Source organism: Neoarius graeffei, chromosome 24 (assembly GCF_027579695.1).
Source record: "Neoarius graeffei isolate fNeoGra1 chromosome 24, fNeoGra1.pri, whole genome shotgun sequence".
NCBI classification, from domain to species: Eukaryota; Metazoa; Chordata; class Actinopteri; order Siluriformes; family Ariidae; genus Neoarius; species Neoarius graeffei.
The window spans coordinates 33131598-33144932 of record NC_083592.1 but is presented as its reverse complement, the minus strand read 5'-3'; the positions used below and the strand labels follow the sequence as shown (position 1 = coordinate 33144932).

The window sequence follows — 13335 nt, the reverse complement described above, 5'->3', positions numbered from 1 at the left end:
AGGCGCCATACCATAAATCCGGGGACCCGGGTTGGATTCCGACCCGAGGTCATTTCCCGATCCCTTCCTGTCTCTCTCTCCCGCTCATTTCCTGTCTCTACACTGTCCTATCCAATAAAGGTGAAAAAAGCCCAAAAAATATCTTAAAAAAAAAAAAAGAAACAGGATTCCAATATCCATCACCCTTGTACATTTTTTTGCAGTCCTATGTCTTAATGTTTCATGCATTCATTTCCCTGAATCATGTCTCATTCACATGCAGTGCATCTGGAACACAGCATGTCTAATGAGATGCCTGAAGGGAGGCGTATCCATCACGAACGATTACCTAAAAAGCAAAGTATTTGACCCAGATCTGTATTAAAGCACTTCAGTTCATTAATTAAAAAATACACTAATAAAATAGGCAGTGATAAAGCTAGAGTAAAGAATACGGCAACAAATATTATTGGGTTAGTCGGGTTTAGAGGAATGGTTTAAGAACACTGTATTATATTACTAAAAACTGTTATTGTTTATTGTTTGGTAACACTTTATGATGTGAGTTTTGCTATTCTTATTGACCTGATCATTAGCTCATCACAAAAAACAGGTATTAAAAGTTGTTATTAATAACGTATGCCTTATTCTTGATTCTGATGGTTGAGGTGTTGATTAATTATCAGCTGGGTAAATGTGAGGTAGTGAGAGTGCCGTAATTCTTCAGTCTTCAGCCCACGGTCTTATAATGTTTACCAGCTGACTATTTTATGAAGTGATTAAGTAAATTAAGAGCACAGAACCAAATGAGCAGATGTGAATGCACTGTGCCTTTATCACATCATGAACTGATCAGCATTGTGGTATTATGGGATGGCCCACACTTACCCTGAATAAGACCTGGGTAAACTCATAGAAATCATTTTTGATAAATTCACATAGATGATGTGACATTCATGATATCACATTATTTTCATGATTAACAATTATTCCAGGAAATCGAGCCGTACATGAGCTGATATCCGACGAGGCGCGTAGCACCAAGTCGGCAGATTGAGTGGAATAACTGTTTTATTCTATCCACATTCACTGGATTTTGAGAAACAGAGCATTTTTATTTTTATTTTTTGCAAATTCAATAAATAAAAACTTTACAAAACGTCCGACAAACTCATTTCCGCTTAGAATGTTAACAAACCGGTGAAATGACAGGAGCAATTTGTGAAAAGTGCTATATTAATAATTCTTGAAAAATAAAAAAGATACGTTCTTACCACCAAATACTTTTATTCCATATTTTGTTGCACTTTTAAAAAAAATTTTTGGAGTTTGTTTTTGAGTAGAGTTTTTATTTCATCCTCGGTTAGTTCAGCAACACGTTCCGCCATTTTGTTTTTCTCTACTCACGGTATATGATCTGATAGCCTAGTAGTAGAGTAGCCAATCAGAGCGCACGATTGCTCATATCCAGTGAATGTGGATAGAATTCATGATGTTGTAAATAAACTGTTTTTTTTTTTTTTTTAAAAAGCAGTAATTATTTTTATACCAACCTGTTTTTTTTTTTTTTACTGTACCTCTGAGGACCTTTAATTGAAATAATTATTAATGCAGTTAACTAATGCTATGCCTGCACCTAAACCTAACCTTAACCTTATTTTTATTGATTTTTATTGATTTTATTTTTATTTATTTTTTGTTAAAAACAGCAGCAACAACAACAACTACACTTTCCTTGTGAGGACACACACACACACACACACACACACACACACACACACACACACACACACACACTCCAGATGGAGACAGATGGTGTCCATCAATAAATGCAGGTTTATCAGGTTTTGGGACAAGTCCACGCTAAGATTGCTTTGGGACAAAGGGCAGAAAATGATGCATCATAGGTTATAAAGTACAGTAACAACTGCAAACTTAATTTACACTCGACAATTTTTGAAATATTCTTTTCACTTTATGACCAAGTGCATTTAAACAAAATTTAACGTACTTATAAATGTCATTTTATTTACACCATGCTGTGTGTATCCATGACTTTGTAATCCAGAATTTCAAATAGTAACAGCTTGTTCTACAGCTCTACCAAAAAGCATAGCAGTCTGCAGGTGGAGGCAGTAACAATGCTGAATGCAAAACTATAACAGCACACTTGTTTTGTCTTGTCTGGCTGTTTCCTTAAACCTACATACAAAAAAATGTCTGCACGGTTGACTAAGGGACGCATGCACTGGGTGGACTGAAATGTCAGGAATGTCGTGATCAAATACAGATCAGGCTGCAGCACAAATACTGCAAAACAGACTGAAGTAAAAACATTTCTCTTTAACATGTTCAAGGATTTTTTTTTTTGCAGTGTAGCGACGTATATTGAAGGGATTTCATCCTTCCAGCAGCTTTGCCACATTTGTATTTTTCACTTGCTTTGGATTTTTCACTTGCTGCCATTTTCACAGTTTGAGTCTGTTTTCAATAATCTTCACTTCACTTCCCCTCTCTTTTCATGGAAGCTGTTTTCCATGACGCTGATTTTCCATGTTGATCTGGTTGTCTTTGTTGCGTCCCTGTTGCGTTAACTGTAGTAGATTGTTTAATGGTGCTGTTCTGTCTGTTAGTGTTTAGGCCTGTAAGAAAGAGCACTTACGATTTTGTGCTAAGTGTTATGTGTGTCATGTTGGTGAGTAAGATGCATTTGTCAGTACAGAACAACCTTGCACATGATTATACAGTGTGTTGTTCTTTCTTGGTCAGTCACAAGTGCTTGAAAGGATCCTTTTTTTGCTTGAAATAATAGTTCTTGGGATGTGTATATATGTTTTGTCTGATTTTTCCATTGATATATCAGTTTTAGCAGTAATGGAAAGTGATTGGATTAAGACAAGAAACAGACATTTAAACCAACAAAACAATATACTGCATTCGCAAGCTTTTAATTAACCCGAGTGGTAGTAAAGGACACAGAATGAGGTTGCAATATGTCTGTTTTTCCCTCCCAGTGTCTCATTAGCAAATCTGGCCGTGACTGAACAGAATTGCATGTCCACACCACATGCCCATCTCTGTTTAAACACTTATAGCCAGATCCAGGATGAAAAATATCATCTGAAAAATCTGAAGATAATTGAATTGTCATGGCACGATGTACATCGCCAGACTCCTGACCAATTATTTACATTATTTCATTATGAGCATCAAACAGGCTTTTGAATGATGGCGCACATGGCCACAATTAGATTTTCTTTCCTATTCTTGGTCTCAAAATCTATAAATAGATCCATCTTCATTGGACTAATCATTCTGTTATTACTGACGTAAGCACTGTATCAGAAGGATAGATCATGGACAGTATGTGTATTAAACTAGTAGTACACCTTTATCTTCTTATTCATTCATTCATTCATTCACCTTATTGTATAAGTCCTTCTTACTCAAGCACTCTCTATTGTCTCTTACTCTTCCTATAAGATTTTTTTCTGTCCCATATTCACTGACCCATCAGCTGGACCTGGAGACTCGGTTAGATGACACACAAGGATAATTAAGCAAGCAGAGATAGCTTCTAATCATTAGTGTGCTAATTTGCTTGGAGGGGAACTTTGATTATGCTCCACTCACTTCATCATACACCATTCAGCAGAACTTAGCAGCCATTTATGGTCCAATAAAATGGGATAATGCATGGCTACGTGTGTATTCGCTCTGTATTACCCAGCTATTCAGTTGTCAAGGCGTACACACCTGTGTGTGTTCATTTTCAAGAAGAAGAAAATAATCTTCTTGGGCAGAAGTCCATCAGTTGAAAATCAGCAGCCAAAATGTACCTGCTATTAGCATCAGATCAATGTTTTATTAGCTTTTTGATATGTTTTCAGGGCTTTAACAGGACATTCAGCCATGCATGTTTTAAGCCATCCTACATTCCTAATGACTTTGAGCTGGGCTAGTAGTTACATTACATTACAGGCATTTAGCAGACGCTCTTATCCAGAGCAATGCACAACATACCCAGAGCAGCCTGGGAAGTAGTTGGGGGTTAGATGCCTTGCTCAAGGGCACTTCAGCCATTCCTGCTGGTCCAGGGAATCAAACCAGCCACCTTTTGGTCCCAAAGCTGCTTCTCTAACCATTAGGCCATGGCTTCCTGCTAGTTAGCATCCCCGTCTCTCGACAGGGAGATCGCGAGTTTTATTTGCAGTTGGGTCAAACCAAACCAAAGACCATCATAAAAATGGTACCTATCGCCATCTGGCAAGGCACGCTGCAATACAGATGTGAGTAGGGAGTCAAACTCTTGTGGTTGCCAGAGGACTAAACCCGCACTCTAACCCTAGCTATATAATACGCAAGAGGCCAAGGGCTATAGACCCTTTTCAGTCACGTGACCTTCATAAACGCGACCACCATTTTGGACATGTAGCGGACTTCGGCTCGAATTGGTTTGAATGCGAGGAAGGCGACAAACGGAGAACATACAAGAAAAAGGAGCGAGATGCAGAAAACACCTTCACTATCCAGCGACGTAGGGCATTTACAGGGCGAGCAGAGGGAGAAATAACAACAGTAACGACACATTAGCAACGCCGTACAGAAATAATGGTTTATGGCACAGACCCTTTCGGTTCTTGCTCATCTAGCTGCTACAATGACTGCTTAGACTGCAACAATAATACCTAACACACATTTAAGTATCCGTCGTAAAGACGTGAAACTCGTCGAGTGACGAGTGTGTTCATTGATAAGCTAACACAGTCTAAAAGTAGATATACCATCACAGTGCCCTGGCGCTGTGTACAGTTTACCTTCTATGGTTTGTGCAGTCACTATTTGCCATTACTTTCTCCAACCGTTGTTACAGATTACAGGGAACGGCCTGGACTTAAGAGACAAATACATGTTCCTCTTGTTTTGAACACTTATTTGTAGGCAGTGCTTAATTTGTAAAGTGGGAGGTCCCGGAGCGCAGAGGATGAGCGGCTCCGGTGCGGAAAAAAGGGGGGGGGGGGCGTGGCGCTGCGCTTCTGGGCATGCTTTGTAATAACACTGCAAATTAAGTTCATCTGCAGATATTTTGTGGATGTCGTTTCATGAGAGAAATCACCAACAAGACAGATATCAAAATCAGACATTAACACTAAATAAACTTGCATTTTTTTATTTAATTATTTGTTTTTTTTTTTGTTACATAGTCAAAAGAGGTGTCGGATCACCGGATCCAGTGTAAATAGCTGCCAGAGCCAACGCCCGAGGTTCCGGAGCGCGCTCCGGCTTGCTCCCCCTCAAATTAAGCGCTGTTTGTAGGACACTGCCTCTGATCTGTCCTACAGTCTACCAACAGCAAAGGAACACAACGCTAGCTAATGTCGTTAGCTAATAGCTACTACAGAAGAACAAAGAGGTTACAATGGGTTATTTTAGCCTATTTGGTTACACACTCGCCGCCACAGAATGTTAACAGCAATGTAATGCCTTTTTTGGCTAATTTTATTCGTCTTACCTCCAACAAAGTGGTCACTGCACAAGCACTGGTATGCCGAGGGCTGCTAATCTTTCCTGTTTATGGCCGCTTTCCATCTTCTTCGTCGGTCAGCATCTACCAGGATCCGATAAAATGATAACCCTTGCCTTGTTTGTTGATGGTTACTACATCCAGGTGCACAACAATATAGTGGCATGATGGAAGTCTTGCTGAAAATAAACACTTTCTTTGCTGCCGTTCCTCAATGCTGGCTGTGGTAAACTACTGGTAGTACATGTCCAAAATGGCGGCCGTGTTTGTCGTGATGTCACATGAAAAGGGTCCATAGCAATGGAGATTGGCGCTGCCCAGCATGCCTCAAAAGACTGGTTAGTACTGGGATGGGAGACTGCCTGGGAAGACCGGGTCCTGGTGCAGGAGGGACGCTCCTAACAGTTCTGGCTTTATAATGGTGGCTCAACTTGTATGCTTTTGTGAACAGGAAAGCCTATTTTATAGGGTTCTATGTGGAACCCTTAAGAGTTTCCCTTTAAGGTATGAGATGCAACCACTATGCTCCCTTTTCCAAGATGAAAACTAATGTATTGCAGGTATTTAGAGTTACTTTAAACCCAGCCAGAAATTCTTAAGTAGTAGATACACAGCCCTGAAGTATTACTGAATTTGTCACTCTGGGAAACTATTAATGATGAAATCTACACTATCTACAAGGCCTAACTATTAAATAATGAGACTAATGCTGTAATTCAATTTTAATGAAGAAAATTTACATTTTCATTCCATTCCCCTTCAATATGTTCCCCTTCTGCAAATATGCAGCACTACATTCTGGTCTTACACTGATCAAAGCAGTGCAGTAGGTCTTCTTCCATTAGTTGTCTCAAAAGCTCTGTTGTTTTCTTCTTCACTTTACTTTGTGATGCATTTTTTTCGGCTGACTTGGATCTTCCAGTACGATCCTGAGACAAAACAGTAGTCAATGCACTGGAAAACACTTTGGTCACCTGTGGGAAAATGGTTTCTTCCTTCGTCAGGACAACATGCCCGGCGCTCTCATTGAAGTCGTTTTTGGCCAAGAAACGCATCACAGTACTTGACTACCCTTCCTATTCACCTGATCTAGCACCATGTGACTTTTTATTTTCCTAAAATCAAGTCTGCACTCAAAGGAACCCGTTTCAACTCTGTTCCAGAAGTGAAGAAGAAATCGACAGAGCTTCTGAGACAACTAATGGAGTTCAGACCTATTGTACTGCTTTAATCAGTGGAAGATCAAAATGCAGAGGTGTGGAGTTGCAGAAGGGGAATTTACTGAAAAGGAAAGGAACTGAAATGTAGGTTTTCTTCATTAAGATTGAATTTCAGCATTAGCCTTGTTAATTAATAGCCACATCTTGTGCCTCTCTATTAAAGAGGGTTCCAGGTAGGACCTTTTTAGGTTAAATATAGAACCTCAAAAGGTGCTTTAGTTTGCCTTTCTGGGGGAAAATGATATAGGCACTGTAGGCACTTTTACTATTAGAGTAGGGCAGTGGGCATGCACTGTCCTTGACCGCCATGCAATGGAGTAGTAAGGCGTCTCCTTCCCTACTTCACTAGCCTGGGGTAGTGCCTTGAGCAAGTACTAGCGACCTCTCACTCCCCCGGTCAGGGTTACAACTGAAGACTGGACTCAGCAGTCTGCACGGAGGAGACCATCGCCTGGTGGTTCAACGGGCAGGAAGGCAGACCGAGCAAAGCGTTTGTGGAGCACGATTAGGGCACAGTGCAACACGTACAACACTGTTGGCCATCCACTGCATCCTGACCTAGCTCCAGCCATCTTGACTCTGTCTTGCCCCTGGACCCAGTTAGGTTGGGACAAGTGAGTGAGGCTGACGGCTGCACAACTCTCCCTCACTCTAATCCAAGTCACGCACAAGTCATGACTTCAAATTAGGACAATCTCAAAGTATCCCTCAAAATCTTAGAAATCGATCTCAACTCCTGGGAGTTGCTTGCTCAGGATCGTCCAACATGGCTCACCAGTGGTGCACGTGCAGCAGGCATAAAATGCATCGCCAAGGCCCAGAAGAAATGAGCTGCACGGAAGGCTTGAACTATCACCACCCCCACTACAGCATCTATCCATGCATGCCTGACATATGGGTGTACCTTCAAAGCCCGGATTGGCCTCATCAGTCACCTCTGGACCCACAACTGCCACCCAACAAATTGAAGTCATGGTCATCTTTGACCCCAAAGGACAAACATCATCACTATCAGAGAGAGTTCCTTTAAAGCAAGAAACTTCAACTATCCAAAGAACCACCGAAGAACCTTATAGGCCATATTCTCACATGATATTCTCTCAGTCAAGGCTACAAATAATGTATCTGTGGTTAGAGTAACTCTAAATTTAGCCATACATGCTATAGATGTATGCTCAGAAGAAAGGTTCTTCCATTTATCTTTGTGTGGAATAAACTTTAATACCCTTGAAGAGAGGGTTTCTCTATCAGAGAAGGTTCCTAGTAGAATCTAGGAAATCTAGAATAAGCTGAACGGGTTGCTGTACTTATTAACAATAAAGGTGTGAAAGTGCAGTTGAAGATCAAGGCCACCAGGATTTGGAAACATCTTATGTAACATCTTCATGGGCCTTGCAACATCTTTATAGTCATCATTTAGCCCAAAGCCTTTTTCACCCCATAGTTTCCACTGCCTTTCATTATCTTTCATGGACGGGTTTTGTGCTGAAATGTTTAGTGGTAGTGAGGTATTTTGCACCTGCATGAACTGCCTGATTATCAGTTCTGTGCTACTGTGTAAAATGTTGTGCAAACTATAACTTTACCAGCTAACTATTACGTCATGCCGAACGGAAAGACGTCATGCTGTTGCAAAATCTTGTGTAAGGAATTTCCTAATTGTGTGACTTTTGATCTTTGCTCTTTCTCTCTCTGCAAACCAAATATGGACCATTCCAAAGTTGGTCTCTTGAGGACGATTTACTGACTTTGTGAAATAAACTATGAGTAAGGTGAAGGTTAATTGGTTAACTCCGTGTCAGTGCTCTTAATTGTGTATATTCATGCTGAGATTATTACTGCGAACAAGCTTCGAGGATCTTACTGTTCTTAGAGAAACCTGTGAAGTCCTTAATTTAAGTTTTAAAAAAAAAAATCACTGCTTTATACATTTTAATCGGTTACTTTGTGTCTGCAGGGTCTGTACGTGTTTGCTGTCTACTTCCTCATGCATAACCAGTTGTGCTGGCCTGCCAAGGCGACTTACACAGTGGAGATGAACGGCCATGACAGCGCTGACGGTGTGTTTCAGAGCAGTGGAGCAGCCACAGTAGGAGGGGGAGAGATCAGCAAGTCGACGCAAAACCTCATCAGTGCCATGGAGGAGGTGTGAGATTTCACTTATGGTTCAATTTACTGGATGTAATGAAATATATTTATATTAGTATTGATATAAATGCAAACATTCAGTGTAACTTTCCAGTAATGGCATTGATTGGCTATTGCTAATTATTTCGATTTTGCCACCACTGACAACAGTTCATTTTCCAAATACAGCTGGACACCGGCTGTTTTATTGGATACGCGCTAAAATGATTAGTTAAGTTTGTTGACCAGATATTTAACAGTTATTCCACGAAATCAAGTCGTACATGAGCTGATAGCCGACGAAGCGCATAGCACCAAGTTGGCTATAAGCCACGTACGACGAGATTGCGTGGAATAACTGTTTTATTCTATCCACATTCACTGGATTTTGAGAAATGGAGCATTTTTATTTTTTGCAAATTCGATGAATAAAAACTTTATACAAAACATCTGACAAAATCATTCCCGCTGAGGTGGACTTCTTAAAAACCTATCGATGGATGCATGAATTGACTTTTTAAGGGTTTGTTTGTTTTGTAGAAAGTGCCGTCTTGCTGTCGTGCCGAGGTATAGAATAGTTTTAGACATTTATTTAAATCTTCCTTGGACATTTCAGTTCTGTAATTTTCAAACTTCTTTGAGCTTTTGAACCGGTCTAAAAAAATTCAACAAATTTTAATGCTTAAAGATGAAGAATGTACAGTGGTGCTTGAAAGTTTGTGAACCCTTCAGAATTTTCTACATTTCTGCATAAATATGACCTAAAACATCATCAGATTTTCACACAAGTCCTAAAAGTAGATAAAGAAAACCCAGTTAAACAAATGAGACAAAAAGATTATACTAGCCAATGTGAAAATCTGATGATGTTTTAGGTCATATTTATGCAGAAATATAGAAAATTCTAAAGGGTTCACAAATTTTCAAGCACCACTGTAAATAAACCAGCGAAATGACGGTAGCAATTTCTGTAAAATGCTATAATAATAATTCTTGAAAAATAAAAAAAATATGTTCTTACCATCATCAAATACTTTTATTCCATACTTTGTTGCTTTTTTGTATTTTTTGGCGTTTTGTTTTCGAGTAGAGTTTTTATTTCATCCTCGGTTGGTTCAGCAACACGCGCCGCCATTTTGTTTTTCTCTACTCACGGTATATGAGCCAATATCCTAGTACTAGAGTCACCAATCAGAGTGTGCGATTGCTTATTTCCAGTGAATGTGGATAGAATAAATGAAGATGTCTTAATTCTCACACTTTCAACATATATACAGTTGGCTGATGTATGTAAAATATGTGATTGTGTTAGTCAAGGCTGTACAGTCAGTAACATATTTCAGCCATCCACAAGGCCTTGATTCCTGTGTGATTAGTTGATTCCAGTGTAATTTTATAATTATATTGCTGGTAAATTAGAGACACAAGGTCTTGTATCCAGGTCCTTGAGGTCCTAATCAGTGGGTGAGCTAACTTGGCATCTATCCAGTCACTACAAAAGAAAAAAAATTCCTGAATCGATCATTTTCATTTCTGTGTCAATATTTTAACTCTTCATTTCCAACCAGAATTTAGCTGTGCAATGAAACACCGTCACTACAATATTTTCATAGATGAAATTATTAAATCACTATTCTCTGTAATTTTCTCAGTGGTGACAAAACACCTTGGGGATTTCTTTTAGCTTTTATTTTAAGTTTGTTCTGATTTCAGTTTCATTTTATTTACAGTGCAGCTTTTATTTGAAAAGTGAAATGATCCAAGTGCCAGAGTGTGTGTCTGTATGATGTGTCATCACACATATTAAGAGGTGACTCTCTTCTTGCTAGCATTTTGTTTGCTCTCAGAAGATGAAAGCGCACACACACACACACACACACACAGTCCTTGTCAAGGGAATTCAGGCTGCTAAAATGAGAAGATTAAGAGTAAAGCTATACTCCTTCAGTCGCTGAATTGTGAATTGTGAACCAGAAGCTTTGAAAAATGCTCATTATGTTATAATATAATAATAATTTAATAACTTATATAGCACCATTTACATACAATGATCAAAAGCGCTTTACAGTTATCTGAAAAATACAATAGCTAAAACTATATAATTAAAATACAATAAAAGATCAATTAAAATATAATAAAATAAATAAAATAAAGTAGTACTGGGGCGGCACGGTGGTGTAGTGGTTAGCGCTGTCGCCTCACAGCAAGAAGGTCCGGGTTCAAGCCCCGTGGCCGGCGAGGGCCTTTCTGTGTGGAGTTTGCATGTTCTCCCCGTGTCCGCGTGGGTTTCCTCCGGGTGCTCCAGTTTCCTCCACAGTCCAAAGACATGCAGGTTAGGTTAACTGGTGACTCTAAAATTGACCGTAGGTGTGAATGTGAGTGTGAATGGTTGTCTGTGTCTATGTGTCAGCCCTGTGATGACCTGGCGACTTGTCCAGGGTGTACCCCGCCTTTCGCCCGTAGCCAGCTGGGATAGGCTCCAGCTTGCCTGCGACCCTGTGGAACAGGATAAAGTGGCTACAGATAATGAGATGAGATGAGAAGTAGTACTGCCACTAATAATAAAATTCATAAATGAAATCAAAATGCAGCTGTAAACAAATGTGTCTTCAACTTGCATTTAAAAACACAAAGTGATTTAATTTCACGGAGACAAAGAGGAAGGCTATTATATTATATTATATTTCAGAGGCTGTAGTTCTTACAGGTTGTAAAGGGCGATGTGAATGTTTTCTTTAGTGGTACATTGCAGCCTCATAATACAATTATCCAGACTTGGTTAAAATGTTTAGTCTAAAAGGTTAGATTAGACTACAACAGGAACTCAAAAGCCTGATTAATCCTGTTCCGTTCATAAGAGCACAAACTCTAGGTTATCATATCCAGCCCAGAGAGGAGACATGGTAGATAAGTGGTGAAGTGGTGGGCTAGCTGCCTGTTTAACCAGGATGAACGGATATAATAAATGTAGCAGCAGCTAATTTGAATCTGTCCTGATTACTGTCTTCACTAATGGGCCTTTTCTACCAGAGTCTGGTGCCTGGGACATGGAGAAAGTGGAGTGGCTTCTGCCTCCTTTACTGCCAATACTGATCCTTCCTTAATTTGAGAGAGAAAAAAAGAAGTGACGTCATCAATATACAGAGGCAGAGACAATCAATTCTAGATTCAGTTCACAAGATTTATCATTCACATACTTAACTGGCGGCAGAGTCAGTGTGTGTACACCCAGTAGTTCCTCACACTACTGTTAGGGTGCTATAAAATGGTGTTTACTTGTTGTGGTGCATATGCTTCCAACCAGAAATCATTTATGAAATCGGGTGTTAATCGGGAATGGATCATTTCAATACAGCCTTGACACAGCTGGACTTGCAGCTCTTAACGCTGGATCAGTGTGTATTGTATGTACAATATGTTTATATACTGTATATACATACATACAAAATATCACACACAGACACACATGCATACACACAACACATCTTGCTTCATTCATTCAGTCTTGTTCAGTCTTTGGTGGTGGGTAAAAAAGCTATACTAAATAAATAAATAAAGTGTCATAAAATGAAAACAAATAATTGTTAAATATAAGAAGAAGCCTTTATTTGTCACATGTACACAAGCACAGCGAAATTCCTCCACTGCACTTAACCCATCTGAAGTAGTGACACACAAGGGAGCAATGAGCACACACACATATCCAGAGCAGTGGGCAGCTGTGCTACAGCACCCAGGGAGCAGTTGGGGGTTCGGGGCCTCGCTCAAGGACACTTCAGCCATGATACAGAGGCAGGGGAAAGTGCTGTTCATTCACTCAACTCCCCTCACATTTTTCTTGACGGTCCTGGGAATCAAACCAGTGACCCTTTGGACCCAAGGCTGCTTCTGTAACCTTCAGGCCATGGCTGCCCCGCCCCCTTTTAAAAAAAAAAGAAGAATGTAGATTTTTCTATCCACATTCACTGGCTATGAGCAATCGCGCCATCAGCGTCGCCAGACCCATTTTACTGTGGCACATGCCCCAGTATATATCTGCTGTGCCCCAGTAAAATTTCCCGATTGCATTTCAGAAACAGTAATATCTTTGGCACTGCGGAATAACCGTATACGACCGATGCATCCAAATCGCACCCATTCGTCTCTACTAACTTGCTGTCAGAATACTTATCACACAGTTAACACACATATATCACGTGAAACCACATGACTTGAGCTTCCCAACAGTGTAACCCACTAGTTGCTGTGATAAACAGTTTGCGATAAAATTAACATCAATGAATTCACATCAAATTTAATCATATTCTGCATATAGCCCTGCATCCATCTCCACACCCGTTCTTTTCGGCGCAATACCTCACTAACTCCTGAGTTTACACGACAAACCACACATCAAAATAAACAGCAGTCCTTACCGTTTCCAATGGTATAAAGTATTCATCTGTGCCTTTTGCCTTTCTCAAGTAATCTGGTTTTGAAATTACA

At 39.9% G+C, this 13335-nt stretch overlaps 1 protein-coding gene across 1 annotated transcript in view; it reads left to right on the top strand.

Moving 5' to 3' along the window:
• Positions 1-13335, top strand: part of adgrv1 (adhesion G protein-coupled receptor V1) — a 415446-nt gene that overhangs the window by 387094 nt on the left and 15017 nt on the right. Inside the window, exon 88 of the mRNA XM_060907086.1 lies at positions 8681-8869. Within this exon, the coding sequence (XP_060763069.1) occupies positions 8681-8869 (189 nt within the window). The remainder of the gene's footprint in view (positions 1-8680; positions 8870-13335) is intronic.